General features: G+C 41.2%; 1 protein-coding gene across 1 annotated transcript; it reads right to left on the reverse strand.

Annotated features, from left to right (window-relative positions):
- Window positions 1–7,611: 7,611 nt before the first annotated feature.
- ccn1 (cellular communication network factor 1) lies at window positions 7,612–10,263 on the reverse strand. The gene is made up of 5 exons (XM_079739679.1): window positions 10,041–10,263; window positions 9,632–9,851; window positions 8,999–9,343; window positions 8,683–8,885; window positions 7,612–8,550 (listed from the first exon to the last, which is right to left on the reverse strand). Exons 1-5 carry the CDS (start codon window positions 10,086–10,088, stop codon window positions 8,248–8,250), a joined length of 1,119 nt encoding a protein of 372 aa, XP_079595805.1. The 5' UTR covers window positions 10,089–10,263; the 3' UTR covers window positions 7,612–8,247.
- Between the last annotated feature and the right edge of the window lie 4,521 nt (window positions 10,264–14,784).

Here is a 14,784-nt window from a genome sequence, read left to right on the forward strand (position 1 = left end):
TTAAACTGCACATGTAGGGGGAAAAACACAGTTGAGGTCCTGTGCATACCTGCAATGTTTGACATGATCCTTAAGTTCACTGAAAAAGATATCTTCTGCACAAATCAGACATTTTTCCTTGGGCCCAGACACGACTGACTCAGGTTCCACCCATTGTGAGAATTTAGGAGTTATAGTTTGTCATTAAACTAAATACAAAAGGATGTATTACCAGTATTTTAGAACAGTGTGTTTCTGTGTACAAAATATCAGTAAACTCATTACAACTTACAGGAGTGGTATCAATGTTTTTTTGCAATGGACGTATGTAGATAACGGCACTCTTGATGTGGTTCTTGATTGATTTAACTGTATACCCTGTGCATCAGAGAAAGCTTTTTGCTCCTGGTCATCCCTGACACTTTTAAAATCTCAAACCCCCCACAGTTATTGAGTTTTGGGTAGGCTGCCAGAATGTGACTTCTGAACTCCTCTGCACTGTTTTCATCACCTGTAAAAAGAATTTAGGGCAAATGACATCCACATTTTTTAAATTCACAATCTGTGCTTAACCTTATCTGAACCATCATTACTACAGTAAGTGATTGTTACAGATGAAACAAAGAGATATGTTCATCAAAAACATCTCCAAAGAGGCCATACTACGATGAATACTCAGTAATGGCCGAGTCTATCAACAATCATGCCCTTTAACAACAATCATGCCCTTTTGGGGAGCAAAAAGTCTTTGCTCCCCAAGGCCAGCTGCATGGAAAATAACCGCATCCTATCACTTAAACTAAGAGAGCAAAAGAAATCGAGGGGTCCGGAGCAAGTATGACAAAAAAGACTTTATCATTAAAAAAGGCAACAACAAAGCTGAGTAGTTTGCAAAGTACTCGGCTTTTGTTGTTGCCTTTTAGGGTCTATAACCCTATAGTATCTGTGGTATAAAGGCTGGGATGAATTTGAATTATAACTGGAAAATGCATTTCCTGCAGAAAATGAGTGCTGTAGTGCAAAGTGAGGTTGAAAATATTTTTTAATAGAGCCACATAGATTAAGACATAAAGAAACGTTAAATGGCTTAAATCAAGTGAAGGGATTTGAACAATGTTCAAAAGTCTAAATGGATTAAACAATGTAAACATGCACACCATTTAAAAAAATGGAAATGGTTGAAAACAAATAAAGTGACAGCTGAATGAAAAGCGCAAAGCATTGCTAAAAATGTAAAATGAATTGAAGAATCTGAAAGGTAAAATGTATTGCACTGCTGGGGTGTGTGTGTGTGTGTGTCTGTGTGTGTGTGTTTAAGAAAATAGCGAACCGGTGCGTCATTAAAAGTAGCCCAATAGAGCGGGAAAAACAGACTAATCTGGCAACAGTGCCTGAACGTCCTTTAAAACTAGCCCAATCTGGGGGGGAAAACTGCCCATTCTGGCAACACTGCTGAACGTCCTCACGCTTTGGGAGATAGGTCCCCAAAGTTTGTAGAGAATAATAAAGTAAGAAAGAAAGAAAGAATAAAACTTAGGAAAAATAAACAATAGTTGAGCGCTGCATGCAGCACTCACCTAAATACAGTGGGGCAAAAAAGTATTTAGTCAGCCACCAATTGTGCAAGTTCTCCCACTTAAAAAGATGAGAGAGGCCTGTAATTTTCATCATAGGTATACCTCAGCTATGAGAGACAAAATGAAAAAAAAAAATCTAGAAAATCACATTGTCTGATTTTTAAAGAATTTATTTGCAAATTATGGTGGAAAATAAGTATTTGGTCAATAACAAAAGGTCATCTCAATACTTTGTTACATGCCCTTTGTTGGCAATGACAGAGGTCAAACATTTTCTGTAAGTCTTTACAAGGTTTTCACACACTGTTGCTGTTATTTTGGCCCATTCCTCCATGCAGATCTCCTCTAGAGCAGTGATGTTTTTGGGCCTTCGCTGGGCAACACAGACTTTCAACTCCCTCCAAAGATTTTCTATGGGGTTGAGATCTGGAGACTGGCTAGGCCACTCCAGGACCTTGAAATGCTTCTTACAAAGCCACTCCTTCGTTGCCCGGGCGGTGTGTTTGGGGTCATTGTCATGCTGAAAGACCCAGCCACGTTTCATCTTCAGTGCCCTTGCTGATGGAAGGAGGTTTTCACTCAAAATCTCACGATACATGGCCCCATTCATTCTTTCCGTCACACGGATCAGACGTCCTGGTCCCTTGGCAGAAAAACAGCCCCAAAGCATGATGTTTCCACCCCCATGCTTCACTGTAGGTATGGTGTTCTTTGGATGCAACTCAGCATTCTTTCTCCTCCAAACACGACGAGTTGAGTTTTTACCAAAAGGTTATATTTTGGTTTCATCTGACCATATGACATTCTCCCAATCCTGTTCTGGATCATCCAAATGCTCTCTAGCAAACTTCAAACGGGCCCGGACATGCACTGGCTTTAGCAGGGGGACACGTCTGGCACTGCAGGATTTGAGTCCCTGGTGGCGTAGTGTGTTAGTGATGGTAGCCTTTGTTACTTTGGTCCCAGCTCTCTGGAGGTCATTCACTAGGTCCCCCCGTGTGGTTCTGGGATTTTTGTTCACCGTTCTTGTGATCATTTTGACCCCACAGGGTGAGATCTTGCGTGGAGCCCCAGATCGAGGGAGATTATCAGTGGTCTTGTATGTATTCCATTTCCTAATAATTGCTCCCACAGTTGATTTCTTCACACCAAGCTGCTTACCTATTGCAGATTCAGACTTCCCAGCCTGGTGCAGGTCTACAATTGTGTTTCTGGTGTCCTTTGACAGCACTTTGGTCTTGGCCATAGTGGAGTTTGGAGTGTGACTGTTTGAGGTTGTGGACAGGTGTCTTTTATACTGATAAGGAGTTCAAACAGGTGCCATTAATACAGGTAAACAGCCTCTTAAAGAAGAAGAAGTTACAGGTCTGTGACAGCCAGAAATCTTGCTGGTTTGTAGGTGACCAAATACTTATTTTCCACCATAATTTGCAAATAAATTCTTAAAAAATCAGACAATGTGATTTTCTGGATTTTTTTTTTCATTTTGTCTCTCATAGCTGAGGTTTACCTATGATGAAAATTACAGGCCTCTCTCGTCTTTTTAAGTGGGAGAACTTGCACAATTGGTGGCTGACCAAATACTTTTTTGCCCCACTGTATAAAGTGAACATGTCTTTTTTTAAACATTTTTTTTAATGATGCTTAAAGTCTCCTTGTGAGGAAGCCAACATATTGTCCAAGTGGGTCTGGGTACTTGTCCCGTATCCTCCAGACACAGCAACTAGGAATGACGACTATGTCCCCGAGCCAGTGCTCCGTATTGCCAAACAACAAACTGCCTATAGGCGGCAAACCTAAATGGTTTGTTGTCCTCCCCTGGGTCTGGACGGTCAGCCACAGCACGGAGATCATTCCAGATCCTCCTGGCCAGCCGCAAAACCCCACCCTGCATTATGTATGCATCCATGTGAGGCAGCATGGAGACACAGGAGTCCAGGAGTTGTCCGCAGCATTTCCTCTGTATCGGTAGGCATCTCCTTGCATTTGGTGCAAATGCACCAGGCTGGCTGCTGTGGGTCAGATGTGGGATGAGGGATGGACATGGCCACGAGGTCAAAGATGAGGGATGGTTCCCCTTTCAAACAGAGCTCCAATAGATGGTGGGAAGCTTCTAGGTTCAGGTTTCTGATTCCAACCTGGTCAGGCAATGTACAATTACTTATTACACATTTATACTGACAATTGGCTCCCCTGAATTTTTTTTGTTAAAGTATGACATGAAATAAACATACCTGCTCATTTGTGATTCGTTGAATCCTGAGTGTTTCCACACGGGCCATGTCCTCTTGCCCTACCCTGTCAAGACCTCTCCGACCGCAACCTCGTCCCCTTCCTCTGCCCCTGCCTCTGCCCCTAGGCTGCCTGCCTCTAGCAGCAGGACGTACGCTGACCCTATATATCCCACGTCCTGTGCTGCTAGGACCTGGGACATAATCGTCCCCAGAGCCAGCTGGGCTCTCTTCTTGTACACTCTTAAAATGCAAAAAAAATGCGTTATTGTAGTATAATTAATCACTTCAAAACGTCAGCATATAATATTGATGACCAGGTTACTAGCGCTGGCAGCTTATGCTAACGAATTACAGTTGCAATTAGTTTGCTATCTTGCTTGGCTGATACAGCTACTTTTCTTAGGCCTACCAGTGCAATTACAATGATTTTAAGATAACATACATGGTATGTCTGTGAGTAAGATGTTGATGCAGCTCAATATGTACCTATGTAGTTATCAGCACTAATGTTTAATTACCTCGGAATCGGACATGGTGTTTCGTCTTCCTATCAATGTAACTGAATTCACATGAACGCGCATAACTGACGTTCGGCGGGAGGAGCTACAGCAGGTAGAGCGTGGCAGGGAGGGACCAGAGAGAACACAACGGAATCGCAACGGCTGTTTTCTCCAAAATTACCCACCCTAGCTTTAAGTAGGAGAGGGTCTGGCAAACAACTTGGCAAATGCATGCATTTGCTTTCCTTCGACATTAATCTAAGTTGGAATTGAAAAATTGTTGAAACGTTCGTTTTGGAGCACAAAAACCGCATGTAGACGCTTTCTTCAGTTGGCTGTTTTCAGCCGATTCTATCAAAACGCTATAAACTTGGAACGATGGGGGCACTGGTTATGGTAAAAACTAAATCACTATTTTAAACCACTTTAAAGGCTAAAAGTAGCCCGACACTTCTTTGGTAGTATAATAAGGGTCTTAACATATTAAACGAGGCATTGAGAACTTTGTAAGTGTACAGGTTGTTTATTAAAAAGGACATTTTATACACACAATACCATCAGTAGATCACCCGTTGACGCCACTTTGTTTTTAAGACTCGATAAGTAGATTGGCGAACACAGAGCTTGCGTGTTGCTGACGGATGTCACAATCTCTGTGTTCGTCAATCTACCTATGGAGTCTTAAAAACAAAATGGCGTCGAAGGGTGATCTACTGATGGTATTGTGTGTATAAAATGTCCTTTTTAATAAACAATCTGTACACTTACAAAGTTCTCAATGCCTCGTTTTATATGTTAAGACCCTTATTATACTACCAAAGAAGTGTCAGGCTACTTTTAGCCTTTTAGGTGGTTTAAAATAGCGATTTAGTTTTTACCATAACCAGTGCCCCCATCGTTCCAACTTTATAGTGTTTTGATAGAATCGACTAAAAACAGCCAACTGAAGAAAACGTCTATATACGGTTTTTGTGCTCCAAAACGAACGTTTCAACTCGTTATCATACAAAACATATCCCAAATCCATTTTACACCGGAATTACCCTTTAATAGAACTACATCTGCCACTTAAACATTGTGATAATTCTCATACCGACCAGCAGGTGTCTCTTTCTTATTGCAAGCGGCTCTGCTCTCTGTTTGGAATGCCAGTCTCTAAACCTCCCGCATGCCCCTGTGTTCCCTATAACAGTGGATAATAAACTGTGGCTATGGACAAGGGGCCTGTAAATTAGCTGACATCAGTGTTAGATGGCTTCCAGAATGCTGTAATGGTTGCTTGCTCTCTCACACATTAGCTTTTAGGTACACTGCATAACGTAATGCTTAATTAGCTCTTAATGCTTATGTCTATATATACACACATGCTGGGTTCAGAAAATGAGGTAGTCGTCAGTTGCTCAGTGATGTAATCAGCCTTTGCAAGACCAAAACAATGCATTTCCTTTTAAATTCAGGCAGAAAGTCGCTCAAGCTACCTTTGCTTTCCTTCGCTTCTACATCCCAGAGGAATTCTATGGATGAACACAAACCCTGCTCATGTAACACATCCATTACATAACCAACTTAGCTGCATTGTGACAGATGACTCAAATGCCTGATGATTGCACTGTATTTTCCAAACTTAGATGGACCAACGGTGAACCCCACCCCATCTCACCTCACCACTTTGGAGTCAATAAATGAGCTCCTTGAAAGTGTCATGACTTAATCCAGACAAGAGGGGCAGCCACACATCTTTCTGATAAGGTAAACCCTAGAAATCTTTCAAATAATCAAACTGTAAAACCTCAGTGAGCACTTTCTGTGCGGGATGCAGGTCAATCAAAGGCAACATGTCCAATTCAACCTTCTCTTAAATGCACAGCTTTATTTCAAGCAGCCCGGTTTGGCTGCACTGACACTGGTGCCTACTGTCTTGGGTAGGCCTAATTTTGTGTTACATGCATATTCTTCATTCTTTGGGAAGCGTTAAATCACACATTTTTAGATGGATGCAAGTGAGTACTTGTGAATGTTTGTATACACTTTGAAAGGCTCCTGCACTCAAGTGAACATCTCTGAAATATTTTCCAACATCTGCTGCCCATCAGGATGTGTGCTCTCCAAGCCACAGCTGCATTCCTCTGCTGCTCCCTCTACCTGCATCGAAAACACCCTCACTAGCACTGCCCTTACCTCTCTCCCTCACTTTCATACACATCCTCAAACTTTAGCTTCTGAGTAATTGAGTCATTAAGTTTTCCTTTTAATTATCTTGAAATAACCCCTTTTATCAAAAAAAGCATATAACAGGTACATATAACCTATTCTTCTTCGTTTAAGAAGAAGAATAGGTTATCTGTACCTTTGTTCCATGGGTCTACTTAACTAATAGGTTTTAAATGATCTAATTGGCCACAATGTCATGAAAATACGAGATACATGAAAGTGGCGTTAACAGTAAAATCAGTGTAAGATAGTGTGGTCTTTCATGAGAGGGCAGCGAACCTTCTCTGTAGCGGTTGTGTTTGAACGTTCAGTAGCTATAGAGACAACTATGTCACCTTGGTTCCCTGCCCCAACCAGTTTTTCACCATATAACAGTTTTTCAACAATATTCCACCGTGCCTGCTAAGGTTGAACATGGAAAGGCAGCCTTTAGACCTTCGTCCGATTAGTGGGACTACATGCAACACTTGGAAGATCCCATTCAGTTCAAGCAGCCTAGAAGGCCAATGCAACTAATACATTCTTAAAGAAAACAGTTAATGAATTTGGTCAAACTGGGATTTTGCTCCTACTGTGTGAAAAAGTGGACTCCCGGTTACATTCATTGTATGTGAACCATTGTGTGCAATAATACTCATTGTCCATGCTGCAGGGTCTAATCCAGACACATTCAGAGCAGCATTTAAGATTCTTGGCATTCTCCAATACTCTTTGCTACTCTCGGATTTAATCTTTTTTTTTTTTTTCAGAATCACTCAAATGGATGGCTTAGCCAGAATGCCGCTACAGAACGGCATTCCAAAGCACACAAAGTCAGCCCGAGATGCTATAAAAGTTATATTATATAAGCGCAAGTCTGCCCAGTGTCTATCCAAGACTTTAGTTGTTTCCACACAATATTATAACTATCAGATCCCTATGCTGAAAAGAGCAGCTTTGAATAACCTCAAATGCGTGGATCGCAATATGCTTAATGGTGCTTTAAGGTAAAACTAAGATGTTAAAAGGTATTCAGAATCAAATAAATATATATCAGTGTTATATTTCATAAATAAGTCAGTTTTATTTCATAACATATAAAATATAATAATTTTACTATTTATTCCAGTACGACACATGTTATTCATTAGCTACATTTTGATAAATAATATTGATGACATTAACAAAATAAAACATTCATTGTTCTGACATGTTTTGCTTTGTTTTTTCTGATAAAGAGAGTTCAATAGCTGCCATAAAAAACAAGAACACTACTGCCCACGTCAGGAAGGAATGCCACCACACACTTGTTAGAAAATATGGTTGGTTTCTTCTGGTGTCTTGTTCTTGAGTTACATTATAGTATACTTTTGAGTTTCTTAAGTGCATAGGTCCTATATGCACACAAAGGTCTACAGTTGGGTCACGTCTGAAGTTAAGGGTCAAAATATACATAGCACATTGATATCAACAGCTTACATCGATTTGCAAATTTAAAATACACGTTGCTTCTTAACGAAGCTACCAAAGGATGCTCCAGTAATATGAAGCGGTTTATAAGTTAAGTATGCTGATGTAGTCACAGCAAACAGTGCACTTCATTAAGTCCTCAAGATGTAAGCCCACAATTCCTTGGGAATCTTGTTACAACAAGGAGTTTGTAATTGTTTGGTTTTTTTAACCACCCCAATATTTGAATAGAATGCAAATGGCTGCCTGTTCACCCAACGGCCCACAGCGCATTTGGACTTCCTTAGCCTATGGGATTTAGTCTCTGAACTTGTGGATGTCGTTGGAGAGGCGGTAGAAGGGGTAGGAGGCTTCGCTGGCGTGGGGGCAGTTGTAGGTGCACTTGCATGACTCGATCATCATGATGTTCTTGTTGAAGGTCTCGCCGTCATCACAGCGGAATTTGACGCGGATGGTCCGGGTGTCATGTGGGCTGCAGCAGCGGCCGTCCACGCAACCACCGCAGTACTTGGGCCTGTACTTCTTTAGACTGGAGCAGCCGGCATAGCTGAACTTGACCGGCTGGCTGGACTTCTTGGTTCTACTGCACTTCTTTCCTTTCTATATGACAGGAAGAGAGTTTTAGTGATTTACATATCAAAGAAACACAACAATATGTTGTTTTTCAAAATGTTTAAATGTTTTATTGTTTTTGGGTTTCCATCTTGTGTGGTGATGGTAATTCAAGCTCACCTTAAGACTGGAGTTAGTTGACTGTGTGCATGGTCGCACATCACAGATCCTTGACTCTTTGGCCAGCCTGCATTCACTGTTGTTGTTGGTGACTCTGGTGGAGATGCCAGTCCCACAAGTCTTGGAGCACTGGGACCAGGCTGTGGTTTGGACGATGCACTTCTGGTTGTCAAACATTTGGCCCTCAGGCTGCAATCTAAATGCTTTATGAAGAAGAATGAAAGGGAAAAACTTTAGAATCTAGGATCATGAGGTAATCCAATCATAATTTAGGTTTAAAGAAATTACTGCTGGTAAACAAAAATTACTTCCTCACCTGGTAGGGATTTAAGGCTGCCCTTGACAATTTTAATGAGCTCGTTCCTGTTGGTGAGTTCTTTCTCTGACTCATCTGTCGGCATGTCTTTGCCAAAGAGCTTTTCAAGGATGTCTGTCTCCTTGCCGTCATCACACACCCACTCCTCACAGCACTGGCCTTTCACCTTCACCAGTCTGGGATTGGCACAGCCAAGGTTGGGCAGGGAGAGCTCCTGAGGGCACAGCGGGACGCAACCCACAGCCCCGTCGATGCACGTGCACTGGTGTTTACAGTTGGGCTGGAAGCTCTCGCCGTTCTGGTAGATCCTGCTGTTGTACTCACATGGCCTGCCTTCCAACTTAGCTACAAAGAAGAAAGAGGTTAAGAAAGGATGTTATTCTGCTCTGCAAAAATAAACATCTGATGACATCACGTTCATCCAGATATAGATTGGTCCAACTGAAATTATTCAGCATGCATATTGAGGGTCGTTTTTCGCCAAAGAGGGTTACTGTTATTCAAGGCTAAGATTAAGTTTTTCCCAAGCTATATTTTATCGAACCGTTCAAATGTAAACACAAGGTCTTACTTAAAAGCATTTTTTCTTTACGTAAGACCATTAGGAAGAGACTCTATTGTTTAAATACATACCTCGGCAGATTCCACGGCTAATAGCAGCAAAACTGGCCCCAAAGTTGCACTCCAGTCCTTTGGTGTGATCACAAGGTTCGGTCAGGCTACAGTCTTCATTCAGCTGCCTTGCACACACTTTAAAGCAGCCACAGCCATCAAGCGCTAGACTAACTCCAGGCGCGCACTTGGGGATGTCCTGCTGGCGCTCACACACGGAGGGGCAAGAAGTAGAGAGGACCTGTACAGCCCAAAGCAAAATAAGATATGTTTAGACTTTACCCTACTAGATTGTTACACACTGTTGATCCCAGTATCGTACAACTGTATGACTTGTATTAAATAGCTATGCATAATATGTGGATAGCCTGTGTTCCCCATGCCTTAAATTGGCTAAAATCACGCCGATAATTTTACATCGAATACTCACCAAGTCAAAAGTCCCCACGAAGATAACGATGACCGTAAGCATCAGCATCTTGAATCTCGTTCTGGTTCTTAAAATGTAAATCAGATAACAACGTCCGAAAGTCAATCTTTCTTCCTAGGAATCCTAAGTGTTCCAAGCAGTCGTCGATGTTAGTGCCGTAGATTGTGATTTATTTTGTAGTCTGTGGTATAAAGAGGCTTCTTAGTTAGGAGTTCAAGCTCCCCGTAGCAGTTGCAGTCTACTGTGGTCCGGGCACCTCCGGACTTATATACCGTAGTGAGCTGACGTCGTTCTTGGCTGCCTGCTGAACTGTTCCAAAACTATGCAAGGAATGTTTCTTGGCGCGTTTTCCATCCACGACTTCGCTCCTCCCTGTCTAACTTTTTTTTTTCTCAAAGAGTGTTTCTCGAATCAATTTTCCCCCCATGGATCCCTTCTGAACACACTTTTCCGCATCACATTTTCCATTCTTGTCCCTCTGTATTTTTCCCATGCTGACTTTTCATGTCTATCCACGGAGTTCACTCCGGTTTTATTTTAAAATAATAATAATAATAATCTAATAAAAGTCTGCATTTAATTATAGATTTCATCTCACCATATAAATACAAATCTATGGTATCTGCGTTTAAGTAGGCCCATTAGTTGAGCAAATACGCGAGTTTCTAACAAATTATGTAAACGATATGGATGGTTCCGTTTGTTGCTGTTCACTCTTAAACCTACCCCCCCCCCCCCCCCCCCCCCCCCCCCCCCCCCCCCCCCCCCCCCCCCCCCCCCCCCCCCCCCGGCCCCTCCGTAGGAGTACGAGAAATACTTAAACAGTGTCTATTTCTGGCTCGCCATTCCCTTTATTCAGTAGAGCTAAGCATATCCAGATGCGTACCAGACCTCAGACGTAACAATATTGCCATATTTGGTATGGCAGTAGCCTACATTATTAACATATTTCCTCCATGGCCAGCCAACCACAAAGCATTCCTGTCAGTTTAAAGGGTTGTTAAATATGTTCTTGCAGGAAATTCTTTTGAATTCCTTGAGTTAATTTACTTTTCACGTTATCTGTCCATCACAGTTCGGAAAGAAGTGGAAATAGTAGTGGTCCTATTTTCCACAAGACAAATTAGTATCGCCTTCTTTTCATCAGGGTCAGGGTCAAAATTATACCCATTATAACAGTCTTGATTTTGTCCAAAGAGTAGCCTAAAGAAATGTTTCAATAAAGAACAAGCGATTCTATTTTTATAAACATTATTTTTTGGATAGCCTTCGGATTGCGTAGGTATTTACAGTTAAACAATGTTTGGCCATAACTACCTCACTTTTTAACCTTATATGTTGGGTTAGGGAGGTATTAAGCCAACAACCCAAAACAATAGCCGGAGTAACGAGAGACCGCAGTGAAGTGATCCTTCGATGAGTCTCTTTTCTCAAGCGCTCTTATGTGTTACGCAGATCGAGTTTAATCCTTTTCGTATTTCCGTGACATTGAGTTTGCAATGTCATGAAAAGATTGCGTATAAATCACCACTTTCAAAATACATAGTAGTTTTCTTTATTTGACGTTTAAGTAACTACACGAAGATATGTGTAAAGGGCCTGACAGTGTTGCTTTTCTGTAGGCTATTGATGATTTCGCGCATCGATAAAATGCGAGAATTGGATTGCGTTCTTTGATTGTCATAAGCCCCATTCTGGCTTGAGTTAACATAACAAGAGCATATTATAGGTATAATTGAGTGTGATATTGAAGTAGACTACGTACATTTACATTCGTTTTTTGTGTGGCTTAGTGTGTCTTTAGAGTCCCCCTACAATGTGTACACATGTACACACTCTTATATTGCATTAAATACAATTTGTATTACGATATCAAAACACTCAGCATACGTATGTTAATAGACAATACAACATGGATTATGATTTTGTACGCTAATGTTACACTTTGTTTGTTGTTATTACCTCTCTTGTTTTTCAGGATTGGCTAAATGGATGAACGCAGTTTAGTGTTTGGCATTTAAAGTTGTTTGTAAGGTATGTGACAGCTTGTGTGCCGATCACTCCTGTGCTGATATAGGAAACAATGTTGTCATCGCACGTCAATGGAGAAAACATGCAGTAATATTCCTTCCGTAATTACACATTCAGTACAGGAAACAGTCCCCAAGCTGGACATGTGTCTGTACTAATTGCACTGGCACTCATAATATTTTCCAGAAAGGCTGTCTGAGAAGCCCCCCATCCTTACTTCCTTTACACACACACACACACACAAACTGTTATTGCGCTTTTATGGGAAGAAAGGGAAGACTTTATTTATTCACTGTTGGCAGCAAATGTGTGTGTGTCTGTGTGTGTGTGTGCGTGTGCGTGTGTGCGCGTGCGTGTGTGTGTTTGTGTGTTTGAAAACATATGGGCCTGTTATCGGAAGTGCGGACTCATTGTAACATAAACGTAACAACATAAAGAACAGGGACACATACACTGGAAACATAACTCCTCCCCTTTGCCATTGGCGTTCCAATTGACGAAACAGCCTCCATTGCTGTGTATCCAAAAAATATGTTATAACACGTTTGCAGTGTGTACAAGCCATGCATCCTCCCTGTGTCAGCTTTCGGGAGGGCTATAGAGCTAGTTGAGATAATCGTTTGATTTTTGGGGATAAATATTCTCTACAATAGGGGTATTTTATGTAACACAGCTGTACAGGTGTATTATAAAAATGTAGCCCATGCTGCTGATGAGGTATGGGTCTCTCTGAACCCTGTTGCCATTTGACAATGACACATTACATCAGACTTTTCAATTGTAAACAATATAACTAATACAAAATCATTTCAAAGGAAACATCCACCACGCACACAACGATTTTTCTTGCTCAATGTTTTTCTAAGATATTCACAGAAAACATTACCTTCGAGATAGACAAAGGGTTAGGTGAAATTCAGACTTGGTTGCACCTGGGGTATAATTGAAGAGCGAGAACGTGAAGAAACCCCTCTTGAGGTGAGGCAGGCATTTATAGGATGGATATATTGGCATGTTCAACCATGGTAAGTGAACTCAAAAAAGGGACTTTGGATGCACTCCAACACAGAGATCAGAGAAGCAGGAAAGAGGTCTTTCCTTCTCTGGTGGAAGAATGTGTCCTTTCCAGAGTTGTATGCCCTGAACACCACTCAGGGTAGAAACTCAGTACATAAATAATAATTATAAAAATAATTCCAAGAACAAATGAACAAAAAGACGGTGGTATTATAGGCATCACTTCCTGTATTCTTCCTCCAGATCATTCAGCATTTAAGGGCAAAATCGGACACAATGTAAATTCTTCTTAAAAAAAGTTAATGTAGATTTAGCCAGACGAAAAAGGATCAGAATAACAGGAAGCCCTGACATATTGTCAAATAAAGAGCATGAGTTATTTATGTAGCAAGCTGTTAGTCTATTCCATTTTATTACTACTTATAGGAAAGTGGTCTCTGGCCTAAAAGGGTTTTGTATGGAAGAACATTACCTTGTTGTGAATAATTAGAAGTCAGCCACCCCCTACAAACTGATTTGAAGGGTAGTTCAAAATACTTTACTGTCAATAATTGGGTACACAGTGCACTTAATATGCTTTTTACTAACCGCATCAATAAAGTGTTAGCACTTCTGTCCCACTTATTCTTTTCAGATTCCGACTGTTAGTGCGAGTTTACCAGACAAATAAGAGGCGTGGCTTTTAGTTCATAGAGGAGATGGAAGGACATCTCTGCTTTCACTCATTTTGTTTTTGGCCACAGGATGTACCAGCCAGGTGTGCATATGAGGGTTTTCCTTCATCTAAAGTAACCCAAATTCCTAAGAACAGAGCACGAGACAGAAAAGGGAGAAGAAGGGAAGGTCAGGGGTATAGTCTCCTTCAAACCAGACATCCATCCACTATGTGAAATTATGGAAAATCGTCTGGGATGGGGGCGCAGGTGAATGGGGAAGTAGATCCTTGCTGAAGTGGAAAATGGAATGTGGAGCTCGTGGAATGTTTAAAGCAGTCAGGGATAATTGAGTGAATCTGGGACAAGAAAAGACAAACGTTAAAGGGTGTGGAAGAATGTGCCTCTGGGATGTCTGAAGAAAAATTCCATCCTTTCATTCGAGCTAGAGCCTCAGATTGGTCTGTAGGAGGATAAACGCTGTTGGCTCCGTCAACTTTTTTAAACATTCCCTTCTCATTTGGGCTTATTTATCACTCGTGAAATATAAAGAAAACGTTGTTAATTCCATCATAACATATGCCCTTTATTACAAATGCATCTAATCCACATCATGTTATAAAACAACACAAAACAATGAGGTTGGTTAAAAAGTAAATGTTTGCCAATTATTATATTACAAACCCCATTTATTTGGAATCTTGACAAAATAAATTAATGCGATTACACGTCTGTTGTGAATCGTCACCGCGTTGACAATATTTTCGTTCGGATAAAGCTTGGGGTCTGGAAGAATGTGTCTCTGGGATGACTGGATAGCTTCTAACTTGCCTATTTGCGGCTAAATAAAAACGCATCGATTAAATTCTCAAATTGTTAAATATTAAACAGCTTCTAGATGAGCTGTGGTTTAGCGGATTGTCAACTGTTAGCCTGCCTGCCTGCATTGCTGCTCAGGGCTACCCTATGGGCTACACTGGAAGCTCATACAAGTTCTTAGACGTGACGATGTATGTGCGTCATCAACAGAGGGCTGTCGCTTT

The sequence above is a fragment of the Pollachius pollachius genome, assembly GCF_949987615.1.
Source record: "Pollachius pollachius genome assembly, chromosome: 7".
Lineage (NCBI taxonomy): Eukaryota > Metazoa > Chordata > Actinopteri > Gadiformes > Gadidae > Pollachius > Pollachius pollachius.

Coding starts and splice junctions, on each gene's coding strand:
- ccn1 (XM_079739679.1), bottom strand. CDS start 10,088: ATGCTGATGCTTACGGTCATCGTTATCTTCGTGGGGACTTTTGACTTG. Junction 9,344..9,631: donor TAGCCGTGGAATCTGCCGAG/GTATGTATTTAA, acceptor TCTTCTTTGTAG/CTAAGTTGGAAGGCAGGCCA. Junction 8,886..8,998: donor CAGCCTTAAATCCCTACCAG/GTGAGGAAGTAA, acceptor TTCTTCATAAAG/CATTTAGATTGCAGCCTGAG.